Consider the following 21,866-nt stretch of genomic DNA (forward strand, 5'->3'; position numbering starts at 1 on the left):
ATATTAATGACCTTCTGTTTGTTTTTCTCATGTTAATCTGTCCTTTATTACAAGGGTCTCAGCTAAGAACTCAGAAGAGTAGAGGGAAAATTATTTCTCTCCCCTGCCCCCAACAGCAAGTACTGGGACAGTTCATTTTTATAACTTTTTTCATAAAAGCTAACTAAACAAAATGCCTTGTGTGGCACAAAATCATATCCTTATAAATTAAACACTTTCAAGGTTTTGCCATTTTCCCTTCACCTGTTTTGCTTTCCTATGTCTATTATCCCTTTATACTCTTTTACACCTTTATGTGTCAAATTTTATTTCCCTCCAAATTTCCTCACTCTGCTTCCATAAACTACTTCTTTGTTATTTAAGTTCGTCTAATTCGTTGCCCTCCAGATGTTTCACCACCTGCCCTCCTCACCAGCTCCCAGCCCCCAGTCTCAATTAATAAGCTCAGAGTGGAGAAGGCTAGGCTTGTGGAATGTGGCAAAACCGATCCAAATTCTGGCTCTGCTACTTACCACCCAAGCGGCCTTGGACCCAAATGTTACCAACCAGGGTTCTTGGCCTTCCTTAATCAATAGAAATTGATCACAGACCAGACAGGAAGTTCAGGCAAGGCTTTATTGGGGCTCCTGCTGCAGCAGGGGGGAGCGAGAACAAGTAACAGTCCCTTGCTAGCTCGCTTCCCTGAGAGGATGGGGCGAGCTGGTTCCTTATATGGGGTGAGGGTAGAGGTGTGTCCAGGGGTCGGGCTGGAGGGTTGGCTTAGGTGTCTGCCCAACCCTTTGTGGTGTTGAGTTCAGGGGAGCATGCGAAGGGCCTTCCTGAGACAGACCCCTCCCCTCAGGTTCTCTGCTTTAGCTCCTCTCTGAAGTACCTAGGTAACAGTATCTGATGCACATTTCCTGAGTTGTTTTACAGATGCTAAAATCCCCACCAAATGGAAGAAGTTAACTACTTGATGACCATGAGCACCCAGACTTATTGGAGCCCGAGGACTGATCATGTTAACCCTTGTGACCCTGCCCTGTCACCTCACCCTGTCAACCAGTCAGCGAATTGCATGAGCTGATCACAGCCCTGCGACTCCCCTCCCTCACCTGGTCGTTAAAAATGCCTCCCTGAAACCCACTGGGGAGTTTGCATTTTTAGAGCATTAGCTGCCCCAGACTCCTTGTCTGGTGCCTTACAATACACAGTGCACTTTCCTTCATCACAACCCAGTAGGTTGCCTTTATGTGCAGGCAAGCAGACCCAAGTTTGGTTCGGTAGCAAAATCCAAACTTCCAGTATCATTGTTATCATTCCTGCTGATTTCACGTGTGTGTTTCAAACTACCCTTGCAACTTTCTAAATTTATGTCAAGAATTCTCACTAGCCTCTACATTCACATCCTCCATATAATTGTATATTCTTTCCCGACAAATTTACAGCTTTGTACTTTGTTTTGTTGACTCTTGGCCTCCATTTGTCTGATAAACACCTGAAGTTAAATACACTCTCCTTTTATTTCACAGGGATGCTGTGGGTGTCAGCTATAAATGGGCTTGGTTTCTTTCTCACAGTCTATTTTATGTCCTTACATATCAGGGACAGTCTATCACTGTCTAGACCTCTGAGCGTTCTAAAAGCCTATAAAGGTGTTTGAGACCTAAAAGAAAGAAGTGTTGGCTCCAAATACTAAAAAGATAACTACAAAATCAAAACTGATAGCAAAACTATAAAACTCCTTTCAATTTTTTACAGAAAAAATTTTTTACAGAAAAATGATACATATCAAATGTATTAAATGTGGTCGCATCTAATACATTTGATATGATGTGTTTTTGGGCGACCAGTTTCTGCAATCTTGAAGCATTAATAAGACTTTTCTCCCCTTGATCTTCTTATCCCTTTCCATCTAATCCTATTTCATCAGGCATTTGTTCCTCCTTCAAATAATTTTGCCAAGTTTTAAGCATTCGACAAATTCGTTTTTCCTAATCTCATACATAAGGTGAAAAGGAATATCTACCACTCTACATTTCAGAACTTCTTTCTTTCAAATATATCCTGCTGATTCACTGTTAAATATAAAGAAGTATATCTAAATAAATGTAGTTTAAATTTTTGTTCCTGTGGTAGATTCCAAATATTTGTCTTAGGGACAATTTTTTAATCACATCTAGCCACATAATTATTTCTTGAATACAACTGAAATTTCTTTCCATTACTATTCTTTTCTAATAAAGTGAAGTTGTCATATACTTTGCTTTTTCAATTCAATTAATTTCAATTAAATAAACATTCAATTAAAGTTAGAGAAGATATACCTACTACACACAAAAGTAGCACAAAGGAAGGAGCAGTTGATTCTGCCGTTTAGAGGAGGGCATCAAGGAATAACAATAACTAACTAGGTGCCAGGAACTTTATAATACCATTTTCTGCTTTAATTAAACCAAACTTCCTTGTGCTAGAATCTGCGAAGTTCACACAACAGTAGTAACTTAATTTTCACTTGCTGGTGCTCCTGTGAATATATCTAGAAGTTGCTAGGCATGTCTTGAATATTGTCCAATAAGTCTGTTTGTCCCGGGAACTGCTGTGGGCCCACTGAGCATGAGGGTCTCCAGTGGGTTCTGCCACCTGGTGAGTGCAATTTGCTCACACATTGAAGTCCCCCACTGGGTGCTACCACAGCTCCAGCAATCCCGACAACCACCATGGAGGACTCTCAAAGTGCCAGAGCAGGCTGCCAATTTTTGATCAAGTGAAGTACGACATCCCTCTTCTTTATGTGTTAGAACCTGTTAAGAGTGGCCCTAGGCAATTATCTATGACTTAATATTCTACTGAGTTCTTTATCAGGTTGTTCTTCCAGTTTTTTATTCCAGGTCTTTTTCTCTTTTGAACTAAGGTCTGCATGTATGGACTGGATTGGAGACAGGCTTGAATAATATGGCAGCTATTGTTTGGCTGTTTCCCTGGGAATGAATCACCTATGGTGTGACTCTTCAACCCCAGGTGAGTGTTGTTTGGGCAAATCCCATCAATCATCTGGCACACCTACCCACATCCAAACTCCAACAAGGGTCACAGCTCAGGCTTACTGGCTAGAATAGAAATTAAATTTGTCTTACAAATAAGAAAACTAAAGATCAGCAAATGTAGGTAATCTGCTCGAGTTCATATGCTTAACAAACAGCTGAAACATGATTCAAATCCAGCTTCAAGTTTTGTGGGTCTTGGTGTTTTGCTTAAGAATATTGAACTGCCTCCTGAAACTCAAAGATGCTCTTCTTTACCTCAACATATACAATTCTGTTCTTTAAATGCTTGCCTTACCTTTCCAACTTTGTAAAGAAGCATCAGTAAACAAAACTGGTAATTACTCTGTTCGTAAGGAGTTTACACTTCAGGGGACTGATCACTTTTTTTCCTTCTTTCCCAAGCTATTATTTTAACCCGTATAACTAGGAGGAAGTAATCCTTCAGCTGCCTTGGTGTGGTGGGGAAGAGTAATGTCCAGCTTCTCTACAGGAGAATACAGAGTTCCTTTTTCAGGATTGACGTATCAACCTAACCAACCACTCTTTGGCAGCCTACGGCCTGTTTCCTTCCGTGTGTTGGAGGTAAGAGAAAACAAACAAAGCTGTTTCCAGGGCATGGAGAACTTTATTGCAGCTGAGATGCATTACTACTGTCTCCAGCACATATTTCCCTAAGTAGGTAAAACTAGCCACCTGGACAGAGGAGGCAATCCAAGAGTCACTAGGAAATTGAACAGAATTCCAGCTGCCTCTGCAAGTATATAACAATCACCTACTCCAGCCTTTCCTGAGCATATGAAAAGACTGTACAAAATGGGCTGGGGAAGGAGGGAGAGGAAGACGTTGCTCAGGGTTTAAATAGAGTTTCTTTTGTTGTTTGTTTGTTTGTTTTATTGGAGTATAATTGCTTTACAATGTTGTGTTTCTGCTGTACAACAAAGTGAATCGGCTATATGTATACATATATCCCCTCCCTCTTGAGCCTCCCTCCCACCCCACCCCCATCCCACTCCTCTAGGTCATCACAGAGCACCGAGCTGAGAATGGGGGAGGGGAAGACAAGAGGAAACAGGCATAACAAGGAAAAGAAAGAAGCCTGTCAGCCTGAAGCACCCAGGCACTGGTGCTAGATTTAGATATGCAGCCCTAGTGTACAATAGTGACTTGGGTATCAGTCGGGTCACCCGACCTTGTGATCTAGATAACATGACTTTGACTCTCATCGCATCCTTGTAGAAAGTTCAAAAACACTTCCCAATATTTCGTCAAACCCTGAAGTCTTAAACTACCATGATCATCTCTGACTTTAGACTCCTGCTTCTGAGAATCACCTAGCCATCCTACTCCTGTTCTTACCCCATGAATCTAGACACAGATATGAGCACCTTTCCATAATTCCCAAAAGTTAGGCAAGTCGTATCTGGCACAGACTTGACTGAAGGTTTGGGAACTGTTACCCAGTTTTATCAGTTTTAAATTCCCACTAGAATACAGTTATCATGAAGGCAGAAATATGTTCATTTGTGTAACCCCAATGCTGAGAACGGTTAGAGGGTTCTCAATAAATATCTGTTGTATGGATGAAGTAAGGCATCTTTTCCTCAAGGAAAAGACGAGCAACCTCTTACTTATTTTATACATCCTTGTTCTTAAATGTCTTCAGCCTGCATCCCACTAGGCCTTTCCCACAGGCCATTTATTTCTATGTAGCTCCCATCTCTTTCCCTTTTATCTCTTTCCATCTCTCCTCCTCATTCCCTCGTTCCTGGATTGGCCCTGGGAGCTTCACATTTTCCTCATTTTATTACGTAAAGCAATTTATATTTCTCTATGCCTGACTCAGAAGGTTTGCGTAACCAAATCCATTTGAGTGCTCAGCAAAACCGTATAGCCTTTTAGTTACCTGAACCCATCTGGCATTATGTTATCCTTTGTGAATAGGACCAGTAAGTATTTCCTTCACAGGAAAAAAACAGTTAAACTAGGAATCATTAAAAATTATATATTTATACCTTAAAAGTTTTATTTTATCTCAAAACATATTCATGTTTGTTTATTCACCCATTGGTTGATGTCAGGCCAAGTAATATTCTTTGAGCATGAGTAGCCAGGTTGGAGCTCTGTATCAGCTTTCTTTCTTTCTTTTTTTATTGAAGTATAGTTGATTTACAGTGTTTCAGGTATACAGCAAATTGATTCAGTTGTGACACAAAGTGATTCACTTGTGTCTTTTTCACATTCTTTTCCATAGGTTATTACAAGATATTGAATATAGTTCCCTGTGCTATACAGTAGGTCCTTGTTGTTTATCTATTTTATATATAGTAGTGTGTATCTGTTAATCCCAAATTCCCAATTTGTCCCTCCCCCCTGTATCAGCTTTCTTAAGTAAACCACACCCCGAGTGCAACTTGTACTACTTTTGGTGTTTGATGTTTTAAGGTAATTGACAAGTTCTCTAAGGACAGAATTTTTTTAGGTTTCTTTGTTATTCCCTGGTGTATTATAGCAGTCTCCCCACAGCAGTTTTCTTAGTAATTTGCTTTGTTTAAGATTTCCAACAGTTTTTGTATGTATTTTATCAGATTGCGTAACATTTAATTAAGGACATAATTTAATAAGTATGTTTGGCAAATTTGGGCGCAAACACAAGGGACCCTTGGTAAGCAAATGACTTACCCGGAAGGAGCAGAAGTATACACGTCCACTGGCTGCAGGCATTCAGGGTGTATTTCAGCTAATCTGGTGAGTCTATTAAATCATCCGTTCAGAAATACTCTAATGTACAACATGATGGCTACCGCTAACACTGCTATATGATATATAGGAAAGTTGTTAAGAGAATAAATTCTACGAGTTCTTATCAGAAGGAGAATTTTTTTTCCTTTATTCTTTCCTCCTTTTTTTTCTTTTTATTGTATTTATATGGCAAGATGGATATTAGTTGAACCTATTGTGGTAATCATGCCACAATATATGTAAAGCAAACCATCATGCTGTATGCCTTAAACTTATACAGTGATGTATGTCAAGTTATTTCTCACTAACACTGGAAAAAGAGAAGTACTTTACTGTAGCCATTTTTCCTCAATAAATCCAGATCAGAATCTCTACTTTTGTGCTTATTTAAAAAACTACTTTCATGTTTTAGTTCTATCAGTTACATTAGTTTGTAAAATCCCTTTTGAAAAACTCACTTTTGCATCTGCACTGAGATAGGGAGAGAGGAACCCTAGGACTGCTACAGACTGTAGAGATGCCAAGTATTCTGATAGGCCTGAAGGTGAGCAGGGGATCTTAATGAGAAGCATACAAAAGAGACCCGAAGTCTTGCCAGAAACGAAAGAGTGGCACATGCAGGTGACCTGCCCAGCCGCCCCTTCCCATGTGGCGTAATTTCCCTTTTTTTCTCATATCTTTAGGGCTTTTGTGTTCTACTGAAGAGTATATCTCATAAATCTGCCAGCTCAGTGTTCCATTATTTGTTTTTGACCCTTGAAACTTTCCCAGCAGAACCTGCCTCTCTTTAATCATGATCTACGTGCTGGTAGTTTTACAACATAAAGAAGATACATAATGTTTGCCTTAAAGGATCCAGGAAGGACTGTCATCTTGTTCCTTCCCTTTTGAAAATCTTCCTGGTTCCATGGTGTAACCAAAGGGTTCCCAGAACTGCATCTGCCTTCTGTCTTCACATCTGAATTAAAAGCACCTGACAGTTACAACTTCGTCCATCCCTTGACGTGGCTTTTTTTCATATTTGCAATTTGCAGACCAAATCAAAAAACAAAAACAAAAACAGTCTACTCTTTCTCCTACCACAGGAAGTGGGAATAGCAACATATTAACAGAGAACCAAGTTTGCATCCACAGTGGCCACCAAATGTGCAACATATAAAATCGTTACCTGTAGCAAAGGTTAATCACCGTTGTGATGGTCGTGTGCCTCTCTGACGCCTGCTGTTCCATTCTTCCTAACGTCCACTAAAAGTATCCAGGGGCACCCACTCCTGACCATTCTCAGTCACTCATCACCACGTACCCCCCATAAAATAACCCCAGTGCCTTCCTTCTGAATCAAAGCTGAATCCTATGAAGTCTGAGCATCTACTGTCCTCCCTCTGGGAGACGCTAGATTTGAACCCACCTTATTCCACATCACTCATCCCCCCGAACATGGGTACTTGGTGTCATATCTTCTCTAGCCTTTTTTCATCCCCATATTGCTACGCCATGCTCAACACATGCCCCAGTATCCTGTATCTCTTCATGGACTGTTCCGTACACCTCATGGCTAGGTTGGGAGAAGGAGGGGTGATGTGTTAGGGATGGGGCACACAGAGGTACAAAGGCTCTAGTAACATTTTATATCTTAGGCTGTAATGTATGTACATGAGTGTTCATTTTATTATTCTTTTAATTTGTATATATTCATTGTAGATATGCCTTTACATGCATGATCTACTTCATAATTTAAAAATTAAAAAAAAAACACCTCTGTTCCCTTGAGGCATGTACCATCTAGCCAGGATACTCTCTATCCCATTTCATCAACCACTGTCAGTTACTGAAGTCCTGGATGTTCTCCCTGGTTTATTCCTCCCCAACAAGGGCCTGCTATCAGTCTGGTTGATTTTCATACCCAGGAGGTGACCTGTGCAACAAACTGGACTCTGAGTTCCTGAAACTCCTCTGTTCAAAAACATTTTCCTTCCCCCCCCTCAGCCACCTTGAACTGCTCAAATCAGTAATTCAGAAAATCTACCCTCTAATGCAAACACACCCTTCCAGCTGTTTGTTTCAGCTGTCCCCTTTCCACCTGTACTTCTGTCTGCCTACTGTACCGTCATCCCTTCAAGCCTCTTCTTTTCTTTTTTTTTTTGGCTGTGCCGCACAACATGCAGGGTCTTAGTTCTCCCACCAGGGATTGAACTCACAGCCTGGGCAATGAAAGCATGGAGTCCTAACTACTGGATGACCAGGGAATTCCCTCAAGCTTCTTCTTTATGCCTTTCCTTCACTCCCCTCCTGCATGCACTTCATTCTTATTCAATTTAGATTTTATAGTCCATCTCTCCACTCTTTTGACTTTGTTTAATTTTTTTTTTTTTATCCATTTGTTCTTTCATTGCACCTACCTTGAAAAACCATACCTGAATAAGCCCAACCATTCACTTTCCTGTACCTGCTCTTGGGCAGCTAAACATTGCTAGAGAAAATCATAAAGCTGGGCTGAGTAGGGCCAGTTTTCAGTCACTCATCTCCTAATCTCACCACTGACAAACAACCTTAGGATGCATCTCTTATCAGTCCTTCTCTCACTCATCACAGTAACTTTTCAAGTCCCTCCCTTCTCAAGCCTCTGACTAGCCCAGCTCTCATTTCATTCTCAGCCAATGACTCACCTCTTTCAGAAAATAAATTTAAACACTCATACATAAACGATCTCATCTTCCAGCACAGAAGTCTAGAAATATACGTGTATATATGAAACCGAGCAGAGCCCTGCAGGGCCTTCATGATTGCAGGGCCTTCCATGTTCCCCCACTCCCACCTTTAGAAAAAAACAACCTTATTTTCCCTGGCCTGTTTCAGAAAACAGACTCAAGCAATTAATCATTTAAGGAGGGGCAAAAGCGGGAACTAAGAAAAAGCAGTCAAGCAAGGAAGGTGATAACAACTTAAGCAATAAGTAAAATTGAAGGATTAGGTCATAAAGTCCTAGTTCTCCTTGAGAAAAACAGATAACAGTGTCTGACACACATTCTTAAGTTATTTCTTACGGAAACCAGACCCCCGATCAGGTGGAAACTGCTGACCCTGAACACATAGACCGTAGACTGGTTGGAGCTGGAAAATTGATGATCAAGATTACTGAAACACCACCCTGTCACCTTACCATCTACCAATCCAAAAAGTGTCCATGAGCTGATCACACACCCTGTGACCCTCACCCCTAACACTGTCTTTAAATACATTTCTCTGAAAACCATCGGGGAGTTTGGGTCTTTGAGTATTAGCTGCTCATTCTCCTTGTTGGGTGCCCTGCAATAAACACTGTGCTTTCCTTCACCACAACCCAGTAGATTGGCTTTGCTGCGTATCTAGGTGGGTGGATCCAAGTTCTGTTCAGGAACATACACAATCATCCTACAACACGTTCTTCCTTTTATAAGGAAGAGTTGTTCTTTCTGCCATGTTTGGAATCCCATTGCCTCTCATCTGCTTGGAGCCATCATCATTTACGCCTCCTCTCTGACATTTGCCACCTCTCCCTCTCCACCAGCTCCTTATCAACATTTCAATAACTAACTTTCACCCTTAAAATCCTCTCATAACCCTATCCCCACTTCTGGTTATCACTCTTTTTCTCTCCTCTGCTTCTGGTAAAAGAAGCATAATTTCTGGTTGTTTTCAATCACTGAGTGGATTTCTAGAACCAGCCTATTTTTCAGTTTTTGGTCTACTATAAAATGAGGAGAATCACAAATACTGTCCCATTCAATTTTACTAATCCCTTCTATTAATGCTTGGTTCATTGAGTACCCAGAATGCATTTCTCCTTTTACCTGGGATGAACAGTAGAACCGGCAAGGCTAAGTCAAGGGAGTGTTACACCAGGCAATTCCTGTCCTGTCCCAGGAGGTCTAGAGGCAGCCTTTCCGCGATCACTCACAAGATCTCTTTCACGTCATGATCTGAGGAAGTCCATTCTCCTTGTAGGCCCTGCACTGGGGGATACAACTCCCAGTGTAGAGGTGTGATCAGCTGGGACATGGTAGGTCACTAGTGGGCCACTCAAGTTAACCTGAAGAGTGGCAACAGCCCAGCTTTTATTAAAAAAATTTTGTAGCACAACACCGTAAATCAACTATACTCCAGTAAAATTTTAAAAAAAATTTTTGGCGGCCGACCACCATGATTGTTTGAATTTATCATTTCACATATTGTATTTGGTCAGTTTTAAACTGTAAATAAAGTTACTTCTGGGGAAAATTTGTAGGGCTACTTTCTCGTGCTGTCTTCTTTTGCTATTTGATGGTTTTCTTGTAATGATTTGCTTTCAAGTTTTTTCTCTGTATCTTTTTTGTATCTACTATAGTTTTTGCTTTGTGGTTAGCTCAAGGCATGCATAAAATATCTTGTAGTTGTAGCCATCTATTTTAGGTTGATAACACCTTAACTTCAATTGCGTACAAGAACTTTGTACTTTTACTCTCCTGTCCCCACACTTTCTATATTGTGTGCCCAGTAACAAATTTTTATCATTTAACTTTTATATTAAGCTTAAACATAACTTAGGTACCACCATTACAGTATTACTTTACTCTGCATTTTTTAATATATTTACCTTTGCCATGAGATTTATGCTTTCATATGCTTTTGCATTGCTGTTTAGTATGTTTTCATTTCAATTTGAAGAACTCCTTAAGCATTTCTGTAAGGCAGGTCTAGTGGTGATGAGCTATCTTAGTTTTTGCTTATCTGGGAAAGACTCTATCTCTCCTCCATTTTTAGAGGATAATTTTGCCAGGTGTAATATTCTTGGTTGGCAGGGTTTTTTCTCTCAGGTACTTTGAATATATCATTGCACTGTTTCCTGGCCTACAAGATTTGGGCTGAGAAATCCACTGATAGTCTTATAGGAGTTCCATTTCATGTGATGAGTCACTTTTCTCTTGCTGCTTTCAAAATCCTAGAGCTTAGTCAACAGCTTTCCCATTCACCCAGCTGAGTGTATAAGGGGTCACTCTCGACTCCTCCCTCTCTCTAATGCCCCAAGTCCAATGAAATATCTTCTTATCATTTTACCTTTTAGATGTCTCTTGAATCCACTTCCATGGCCACTGCCCTCATCTGGCCCCCTTCACTTCTCACTTAAACCACAGAAGCAGCCTCTTAATTTGCTCCATGACCCCACTCCCACCTCTCTCTAGGTCATTTCTTCCATGGCAGCCTAAGTGCTCTTTACAAAATTTATCTGATCATGTCCCTTTCTTGACTCTTAGTGTAAAGTTCCAAATTCCTAATGGCTCACAGGAAACCCCCTGGCCTACAGTTGCCTACTCCTCTGGCATCCTTTACTGCACTGGACTAGCTTTCTTCATTTCAGCCATACTGTATCTCTTTCAGTTCCTCAAATATCCATGCCCCCTCCCACTTCTGGGCCTTTGCACAAGCTCTGTCCCAGCCTCACATGCTCTCCCTCACTTTCCATTCAGCTAACTCCTGTTCATCCTCCAGGGCTCAGCTCAAAGGATACTTTCTCAGGGACGCGTTCTTGACTTTCCAGAATAGGTTAGGTTAATCTGCCATGTGCTCCCACAGCACTCTGCACTGTTTTTCATTGTTGAGTTTAGTTATTCATAATTATTTATTTAATGTTTGTCTTTCCCACCAGAAGACATGTGTTCCATGAAGACGTTAATGTATCCATGTCATTCATGGCTGTATGCCCAGTGCCCTTCCAATGCCCCGTCAAGTCTCAATAATAGTTGCTGACTGGGTGAGTGAAACACAGATCTTCCTAGTTAAGGATTCAGTTTCAATGTGAAGGATTCAGTTTCAATGTTCAACTATAACCTAAAAGCTAATAATCTATCATATTTGTGCTTGCCTTAAACACTTTGACCTTTATTTTCCATTTTACAAAGCGTTTTTGGTATATACAATACTGCCCTCTTCCTCTTTTCCCTCTTCTCAGTGTTGTGTCACCAGTGATGTTTTTTTTATTGGGTGAGGCACAGGTAATCTCCCTGTTTATAACTCTGACCTTTCTGTGAGCAAACACACAAAGTGAACTTTGGTTTATCTCCTACTGTAATGTAGCTGCTAATTGCCGACAGGGAGGCTGTATTCTATGGTCCACGTGACCAGTGGGGTGACCAGAAAGGAGTGTGGGGAAGAGTAGACCAAGGGACCCAGTGACAGGCTGTTCAGCTGGAGTTCCTGCTTCCCTGAAAGCCCGGAGTAAAGCAAGGAGTATGGTGCTGAGGTGAGGGAGGTCATGAAGACGCCACTGTTGGCCTTGACCTTGTGGTCACTGCTCCTCCGACCAGGGCTTTTGTTCTGGACCTCCCACGTGAGTCAGAACTGCCACAATGGCAGCTACGAGATCAGTGTCCTGATGATGAACAACTCGGCCTTCCCAGAGTCCTGGGTTAACTTGAGAGACGTGGTGAATGTGGCAATGGAAATAGTGAGACAGCGTCTGCTTGAAGCTGGTAAGAAGATGGTAACAGAATTCTCCTCCCTGTTACCACCTCTGGGGTCAAAGGGTTGCTAAGCCAAGACCTGTGTTCTTTGCCTGATCACCCAACCTTCTCTAAGGGCCTGGCCCACAGGCCTTTTCTATTTCAAGGCAATAGATCCTCAGAGAGAAGGATTTGAGCCCTACCTCAATGAGTTCACTCATGATCTACTCTGCTTTTGGGATGGCCCTGACCCAAGTGTTCACAGCAGTGAAATGTCCCAGCTAAAACTGGATTTAACTTAACTGGATTTAAGTAGATAAAACTACTCAGCGTCAGGAAGGCATTATGTTTCCTTCTGTAGCTTCTCAGAGGCAAGATTTGGTCTGTATCTGAGATTTCACAGGGTTACCAGTCAAGAAGATGAATTAAGTAAAATTAAGTAAAGATCCAGGTGCTAAATCTTTCACTGGGATTTTTAATCTGTCTATTCACTCTTTACATCTCTGGTGGCTGTTATTATAAGATACAGTCAATATGATAAATTTGCAATCAAATTCAGTGTTGAAGTTCTTTATTGTATCTCTTTTTGGGGGGGAAATAAGAAAATTATTTTATTTTATTTTACTTTTTAAAATGTTTTATTGAAGTATAGTTGATATACAATGTTGTGTTGATTTCTGGTGTACAGCAAAGTCATTCAGTTATGTGTGTGTGTGTGTGTGTGTGTGTGTGTGTATATATATATATTCTTTTCCATTATGGTTTATCACAGGATGTTGAATATAGTTCCCTGTGCTCTACAGTAGGACCTTGTTGTTTATCCATCCTATATATGCTAGTTTGCATGTATCTCTTAATTATTAAAATAAGCTATAACAGTAGATAAAACATGTAGAATAAAGGGGAAAAAAGTCACCCCTGATAATTTCCAGCCACCTGGATATTTCCATTATCTTTTCATATGCCTCTGAGTCTCCTGTTTTTAAGAAGATAGTTGGGGGTCACTGTGGCACAGAAACAATTTTCCGTCCTTCCTATTTCATTTCACATTATTCTACAAGTGACTTTCCTAGAGCTGCATAATCTTCATAGCATCATGTGAACGAATGACCAATACCCCTTAGAGTAGATATCCTCCCAAATCATCTAATAATTCCCTATGGTAGGACATTCCATTGTTTTTAATTTCTCACGAGTATTTAAAAACTACTACAATAAACATTTTTATGTACACAGTTTTTTCCCATGCTTTGAGATGAGATTGCCATAAGTATAATTACTGAGTCAATGAGTATTTCATACATCTTAATGGTGGTTTATGATTCTAAGGAGAGGATGTCTTAATTTTCTCTATTTAAAATTTGTGGTAATAATAGCAATAGGTATCATATGTCATATATCATATATGTGTAATAACTGTCTTCTGTGCAATATACATTTCTTCAGTCCTTTCTGAGACTGGATTCAGATATAAATGGATGGATCTGATCTAGTGCTATAATGGAACTAGGAGGTCACTTAATAAAATCCCGTTATTTACTTGGGCAGTGTGGTATAGTGGAAAGAACATTTGATTCGAAGTCTGAGGACCTGAATTGGAGTCGCTGCCAATCTCATGTGAGCTATTTCCCTTGGTCTCCCTGAACTTGGTGTTCTTGTTTTTTGAGTACCTGTCAAGTGCTAAGTAAGATATATAATCTCCTTACTCGCCACAGCTCTGTACGACCAACACTGCTGACACTGTTTCACAGCAGAGGTTTAATAACTTTGCTGCAGTCATACAAGTTGTCTGTTTGAAATGAGAGTCAAACCCCTATCTGTCAGATTCCACAGAGTGTATCATATCGCCACTGTAAGATCTTTACCCACCCATTGCTCATGAAAATAAGGTAGTGGAACACTGTGGTTAGAAGCAGAGATTTGGAATTGGACAGACCGTGGTTCATATTCCAGCCTCTTATCCAACCATTTATCACCAGTGACCTCACGCAAGTTACTTACATTTTCTGAGCCTCAGTTCCCTCACCTGTAAAATCACAATAAATAGTAGTTTCCTTCTGTGTGTGTGGTGTGAATTAAATGAGGAGATTCACATAAAGTACCTAATTCACTGACTAATACATAGTAAGAACTCAATAAATGGCAGTTGTTTTATTGTTGCTGCTCTTACTGTTGTGCTTGTGAAGGACGTTGATATTGTGTTTGTTGCTGTGGTGTCGGAACACGTTACCAGGCATATAAAATAAACAGTGTGGTGCATTGGTAAGATGCTGATCTCTGAACTCATATCACCTAAATCAGCATTTCTGCTCCATCGTGTACTAAGTGACGTTGCGTGAGTTACTGATTCTAAGTTCGCTCATCTCATTTGTAAAATGGAGTCAATAATGGTGAGGTTTTTAAATGGACTCAATAAGAGGAGAATTGGAAGGAGAGGTGTGTGAAAGAATAAACATTGATGCCCAGATTTCTACATTTGATGATGCGTTTTGTCAGACAGATGTTCAAGCATAGTAAACTCAAGAAGTGCAGCTTGTGAGGGAATGATAGATTTATGGTCTAAACATACTAAGCATTGTTATTTGGGAAAAAGCTTAAGACAATATACTTAAGGGCTAATTTGAAGAAAAGAAAGAGTTCAAATGTGGGTGATGTCCAAATGGAAGAGAGCAATATTTTTCCCTAGTACTTAGGAAAGCTTTGTGGGTTTTGAAGAATACATAGGACTTGGTGGAAAACATGAAAAAAAGATTCCTTCAACCTTAGGAAATCAGCTTCCCAAGGATGTATGTGCCATGGCTAAATGTACCTGGTCCCTACCCTCCACATGCTCTCATGTGCTAAGGGGGTCCATTTCCTAGACTCCAGCATCTATATCCAGATTCACTTTGGTCCAGTCCCATCCACAAAGCCCTAGATTTGAGAGAGAGCATTCTGAGATCACCCTATATTCCAAAATGTTCCACTCACCTTCCCAGGACTGAGATCTCATGGTGTTCTGTGGGGAGTGAAAGCAAGACAGGCCTGAAAACAGCACTTGGTGGGAACTGCTTGTATCTCCCCAAATCTGATTTGAAGTCATCCCATTATCTGAAAAGTGAAGCCTGATTTGAAGTCATCCCATCCCATTGTCTAGAAAGTGTTCAATATTTTCTTGAGAAATCACTTGGGATTTGGGGAGATAAAAGTAAGCAAAAACACTTCACATCACCATAATGATGAGAGGCAGCAGCTTACTACAGTACATTCTACAGAAGTGGTTCTCAAACTTCCCATCTCAAGGCCTTTTTACACTCTTAAAAATAATCATGGGTTCTAAAGAATTTTGTTTATGTTACATTTATCAATGTTTATTATATGGGAAATTAAAACTGAAAAATGTTCAAAATATTTTCTTATTGGTGCAGTTAAAATAACAATTGTAAGAATTTGTTAACATAAATAAAATTTCATATTAGAGAAAACATACTTCTCAAACCGAAAACTAGAAGTAGGTGGGAGAAGTGGCAGAAATTCACATTTTAGCAAATCTTTAATATTAGGCTTAATAGAAAATGGTTGGATTCTCATACCTGCTTCTGCAATTAAAATGTTGCCATACTACATATTATGTAGCCTCTGGAAAACTTCACTATATGCTAGTGAATGTCTTGAAATAATAGAATAGTTTTGACCTCATGGACCTCCTGAAAGAGTCTCAAGGTGCCTCAAGGGTCTGTAGCACACACTTTGGGAACCACTGCTCTATAGCGTATTGGTTCTAGAATCAGACTGCCCTATGTTCAAAACCCAGCTCCACTACCTGCCAGCTGGTAACCCTAAGCAAGTGAACTTACCTCTCTAGATCGCCTTTTTCTATAAAGGTAGAAAAATAAAATCTCATGGCTGGTATAAACTTCCTGAGAAATAACACTAGTCTTCTCTTTCCCCTCATTTCTGGATAATAGGCCTAAATGTGACCGTGAATGCCACCTTTATCCAGTCGGAAGGTATGATTTATAAGTCCAGTGACTGCCGGAGTAGCACCTGTGAAGGCCTCGACCTACTCAGGACGATTTCAGTGAGTACCTGCCTTTGCAGAGTCAGTTCACACCCTCCTGCTGCAGGAGGGCCACAGCGTGAGCTTGGGCGCTGGCCCGCCAGGATCTCTCACCTCGTCTCCAGCTATGCAGCTGAGTGATTTGGGGACCGGGTGCTCCGACTGTATCCCCGTCTATTTCCCAAGTGACAAGCACCCTCCAGGAATGCAGGAAAGCGGGGAGAACCTTAGCTATGTTCTGTCTGTACACGTTCAGTGGTATGGAGGGGAATTATTTTGTTTTCAGCTGTTTTTAGAACTTTTAAAAAAATTTAAATGTTGGTATTAACTGGTTTGCCTTCGTGTCCCTCAAGAAAAACCTGAGGTGCCCCATTAAAAAATATACTCTAAAGCCTTACACCGGACACCTGTTACAAGTCATCACCATATACACGGTCGCAGGTATATTGCTTAAGGGCTGAATCTGAAACCTAACTTTAAAGTAGTAGCTGTAATGTCAATCCGTAGAAATGGGAAGAGAGAGATTCCTGCCTAGTTCCTCCTCCCAACTCCATCCCCAACCAGAGCTTTCTGGAACTGAAGAGTAGTCCAAGCTCTCTAGAGGCAGGTAGGGTGTGAGATGTCCCTTTGCTACAGAGACCTAAGGGAAGGCCGTCCAGGCAGCTGAGCACCGGCACAGATCCATGGCTCTAAAGCTCTGATCAGTAACTAACACCATATCGACCAGATTGGCCGCACTCCTGTCAGGAGGTGGTCATTCTTGATCATGGGAGGGCGAGGGTGATCATGGGAGGGCGAGGGGCAAGCAAGGGGAGTTTAATAAACAGGTGTGCCTCCTCGCTCTCCCTCTCCAGAGGTGGGAGGTCCCACCTCGTCCTCCAGCACCAACGATGGAATGCTCCTAATCAGTTTCCCCTTGAGAAAGAGTGGAATTAAGATCTACAGTCTCCCACCCGGCCGCACTGCGTTTTGTGCCCTCCAGCCCCACTTTGTAGCTATCCCTAAACCCGAAACTTGCCCTGTCCCTCCACAGCACCTCCCAATCTAGCCTCTTCACCCCTTGGCCTACAGATCACTGCTGACGTGACAGTCTGCCAGTCCCTCTCCCACCAGTGGACGTCCTCCCCTTGATAGAGTCCAGGTTCACATTCAGTCAGCTCCCCTTCAGTGGGATGCCCTCCCCTCCATCCGTAGCCTCTCCCCTCTCGGACCCCTTCATTCCTCGGCTGGCCCTCGCCCAGCCCAAGGCACGCACGTGGCTCCTTTCTGCTCTACATTCTAACATCTCGAGAGGCCCGCTTTCTAGCCTTCTGGGAGCCTTCCCCTTGCTGGTTCTTTCCTGTGCATTGATTCATAGTTTTAGGAATTGGTTATTTTTTTCTCCTACAGAGGAAGAAACAGATGGGATGTGTCCTCATGGGGCCCACGTGTACCTATTCCACCTTCCAGATGTAGTAAGTACTTTGGTTTGTTGTTTTCATGCCCCTGTGAATTGAAGTCAGGACATCATATCAAGATTTAAATGATTTATCAAACAGTAGTCTAGTCAAGGCAATACAACTGAGGGTGCCAGGGCCCTCGTATTTTACAGTCTCTTTATAACTGTCATTCCCTCATCCGGGTGACTCTGCCTTTGCTCAGTGTGGGGTGGATGACAGTAGATATTCCGGTTCAGTTACTAACATCTGAGCTTGAAAAGCAAAAAGGTAGAGGTGAAAAGTTAGACTCCAGGCAGGAAACGGAAGATGGTGAACTTAGATATTTTGAGAGTTGAATAAAGGAAATCTTCCCAGAAGTATGGGCAGAATGTACCCAAACACAAAGGAAAGTGCAGCACCCTAGGGCATTAACAGGGCTCCGTTCCACCCTTAGGGCCGTAAGAATAGGGAAGGTAGCAGGGTTCTTATTTCAGAGCACTATTTGAGGATTATATATATAACATACTAAAGTACTTTGCACAGTGCCCTTATCAGCTTAGAAAAAAAGAAAACGCTTCCACTGTATTTAGAGTGGAAATACTTCCTGGCTTTGGGAAAATCACCCTCATCCCTTTCGATCATTTCACTCAGTGTAATTCTCCTCACTGCAAAACACTTTGTTTTGCCAGATCACCCCTCCCCCAATCCAAATCCCTCTCACATGCCTTTCTTTCACCTGTTCCATCTCCCTGTGAATCAAGGATGACCGTTTGTCTGCACAGAGAAAACTATGCTGAAGGAACCCTTGCAATAGGTTTTGAAGGGTAGACATTAGACTTCTGAAATTTCTGCTGCAAAGTCTGCTTCTCACACCTCCCACTCAGCTGTATAAACAGACTCAGACGTTCACACCCACACAGACCATAGACACCCCACAGAAGCACGTTTGACCTCATCTTCTGTACCGAAGTGCAGACGAATACAGAATCTTACTCTTCCTTGTGCCCATTCCCAACTGTCATCTTACCTGACCATTTACTGATCTCGCTGGAGAGTGTGCCCAGAAGGAAAGGAGAAGTAGAACATTGATTCACCACTTATGAGGAACTTCCGTGTGCAAAGACGCATTTTTGTTGTGTCAGAGTGGAGACAATTAAGTAAAATAGAGGACAAGGACACTGGTGACCAATACAAGGCAGAGTGGGACAGGTTCCCTTAGAGAAGTACAAGCAAGGTGCTATGGATGCACAGTGGAAATGGTCCCTCTGGTTGGGAGAATTAAACTTCAAGAGGAGAAAGACTTCATGAAGGAGATGGTATATGAGTTGAGTGTTGAAGAATGGGTTAAATTGTAATGGGTAGAGATGAGGTGATAAGCATCCCAGCCAGCAGAGGGAGAAGTATATGTAAAAGCAAAGCATCAGGGAAGTGTAGAAAATTTGTGAAAGTCTGTATTAACTGGGGTGCAAGAGATGTATAGGGGAATAGTAGAGATAAAACTCGAGAAATTAGATAGGGCCATATTTGGGTGGTCATGAGTTCTAAGTGAGGAAAGCGTTTTTAATTAGATTTGCATGAGAAACCACTAAAACAGCAGGGAAGTGGCATCGGAAGCAGCTCAACTTTGGGAAGAATAATTGGCAACAGTGTATAGGAAAGGCTGGAGCCCAGCAGGAGAGACTGAGGACAGGAAAGTCAACAGGGGAGGAGGAGATCCTGAACTAGCGAGAAAGCAGTCGACTTGGAATAGGAGCATCGCCTTAAAGATATTTAAAAGTAGAATCAATAGCATTTGATAACTGATTGGATATTGGAGTGTGGGACGAAAAGTAGTTGAAAAGGCTTTGAGATATCAAAACGCTAAAAGAAATGGGAAAATCAGGATAAGGAACAGTTTTGAGAAACAAAAATAAGAGACAAATTTCACCGTGACCATGAGCAGTTTGAAATGCAAGCAGGACACCCAAGTGAAACCTTTCAGTGGAGCACCGAAGATGGAAGGGGAGGTCATTTTCCTCCCTTTATCAAATACATCTTAAGCATCTACACATAAAGCAGGCAGACCGGAACTGCTGCGGTGAACAAGCTGGGCGTGATTCCACCTTTGTGGCGCTTGCAGTCTGGTGGAGGAGACAGATATTAAACAGGTTCTCACCCATGATTCCTGGTCTTAGTTATCAAGGAAAGCTCTCCTGATGGATAAAGAGATGTTTAATTAAGGACCTGATGGATGAGTAAGTATCAACCAGGCAAAGACAGAGGGGAACAGCATTTCTGGCATCTGTAAAGACCCTGGTAGAAAATAAAGCTTGCTATGTTTAAGGGACCACAAGCAGACCCATGTGCCAGGCAGCAGAAGGAAAACAGTAAGGTCCTCAGGTGATGTCTGTCTCAAAGGCCGTCCGTAGAAGAGCTGGAAATAAGGCAATGCACGGAGGGAAGCTGCAGAGGGCATCTTCTGGGCTTTACAACATTTGTAGTAGCTATGGTGGCCCATTTTCTATTTTTTCTCTGCCCTACTCCCCGAAGTCCATATGTCCTAGCCCTAGATGTTAGGACAACCCAAATGACAACTCATTTTAGAATAAATCGAAGTAACCAAGCCACATATACAAGAAAACACCCAGAGTATGCTTAGAACGTAGCATACGTTCAGTAAATATTGTTTTAGATTCACCTGTGAGGGACAGACCTATATACGTCGAACACCTGCTTGAGTGACCCTGTTTCATTTTTGTTATTTATACCCACACGCTGAAACAGCTTAAAGAGGGATCTTATTTGTACTACTTGGGTTAATCCTGATATTGGTTTCTTTCTCACCTCTTGGCATAGCCTTGACACAGATTTGAAGTATCCCATGATTTCAGCTGGAAGTTTTGGATTGTCGTGTGACTACAAAGAAACTTTAACCAGGCTGATGACTCCAGCTAGGAAGTTGATGTACTTCTTGGTTGACTTTTGGAAGGTCGATTATTTTCCATTCAAAACTTTTTCCTGGAACACTGCCTATGTTTTCAAGAATAGTACCGAGTCTGAGGACTGTTTCTGGTAAGCAGGACCATTAATATCCTTCTGGCACTTAGCAGGGAGAGAAGCCATAAACCCTCAGCAGGCCACTAGTTATTATCAGACATGCCTTCCATGAATAGTAGCATTGGGAGTGGAAACCAGCCCACTTTCTTACACACAAATGGTACATAGCTTACATTTAATTGATTTCATTCTTAAGCTGTAGATATATTTAGATAAGGCTGTTTGTTACTCCTATTTGAACTAGATATATTAAGCATAGCTCTCTGAAGTAGATACCCATTAACTTTAGGTCAAATTGAAATTTCACTTGGAAGTGTACAACACTTCACTGATTCCATGATCTAAATCAGTAGCAGCCGGTAAAAATGTCTTTTTTTTTTTTTTTAACAGCAACTTTCTTTGAGTCCTTACTTTTTGCCAAACATTGCACTAAGCACTTTCTTTTTTTTTTTTTTTTTTTTTGGTTTGAAGCCTTTTTTTTTTTTTTTATTGGAGTAAAATTGCTTTACAATGTTGTGTTAGTTTCTGCTGTACAATTAAGTGAATCAGCTATATGCATGTCTATATCCCCTCCCTTTTGGACCTCCCTCCCCCGCTCCCTCCCACCTAGGTCATCACAGAGCACCAAGCTGAGCTCCCTGTGCTATCCAGCAGGTTCCCACTAGCTATCTCTTTTACACATGGTAATGTATTTATGTCAAACCTAATCTCCCAATTCGTCCCACCCTCCTCTTCCCCCACTGTGTCCACATGTCTGTTCTCTACATCTACGTCTCTCTTTTTAAAAGAATTTTTATTGGAGTATAGTTGATTTACAATGTTGTGTTAGTTTTGCCGTACAGCAAATGAAAAATGTCTTTTCAAGAACATGTTTTAAAAGTTACCTAATATTTATTTCCTAAAAGGAGTGCATGGAGTTATTCAAGGTGGCCACAATTTTCTTCCTGACCTCTACCCAAATTGTTATTAACTACTAGAATGTAGTGGTGTAAGAAGGAGAGTCTGATGTTGAGGCTGACAGTCTTAGGATATGAGATCTACAGATTCAATTGAATAATGAACGTTTATTCTATAGGGTGTGCAGCTAATGTTTCATATTAATAAAAAGGAATCATATGGAGTGTGTTATATGTCTTGAGAACTCTGAATAAAT

The 21,866-nt window shown here is 41.3% G+C and overlaps 1 protein-coding gene across 7 annotated transcripts in view; it reads left to right on the forward strand.

Annotated features, from left to right (window-relative positions):
* The window catches only part of GUCY2C (guanylate cyclase 2C), a 114,095-nt gene that overhangs the window by 28,894 nt on the left and 63,335 nt on the right, over positions 1-21,866 (forward strand). For 2 of the 7 annotated variants that reach the window (XM_057557632.1, XM_057557633.1), the window contains exons 2-8: positions 2,894-3,000; positions 3,429-3,608; positions 11,428-11,532; positions 12,086-12,250; positions 16,168-16,280; positions 17,649-17,713; positions 20,513-20,728. In XM_057557632.1, the coding sequence (XP_057413615.1) occupies positions 12,154-12,250; positions 16,168-16,280; positions 17,649-17,713; positions 20,513-20,728 (491 nt within the window). In that variant the 5' untranslated portion in view covers positions 2,894-3,000; positions 3,429-3,608; positions 11,428-11,532; positions 12,086-12,153. Of the gene's footprint in view, positions 1-2,893; positions 3,001-3,428; positions 3,609-11,427; positions 11,533-12,033; positions 12,251-16,167; positions 16,281-17,648; positions 17,714-20,512; positions 20,729-21,866 lie in introns of those variants that run through there. The other 5 variants (XM_057557634.1, XM_057557637.1, XM_057557635.1 and 2 more) reach the window with 5 other exon arrangements.

The sequence above is a fragment of the Balaenoptera acutorostrata genome, chromosome 11 (assembly GCF_949987535.1).
Source record: "Balaenoptera acutorostrata chromosome 11, mBalAcu1.1, whole genome shotgun sequence".
In the NCBI taxonomy this organism is placed as follows: Eukaryota; Metazoa; Chordata; class Mammalia; order Artiodactyla; family Balaenopteridae; genus Balaenoptera; species Balaenoptera acutorostrata.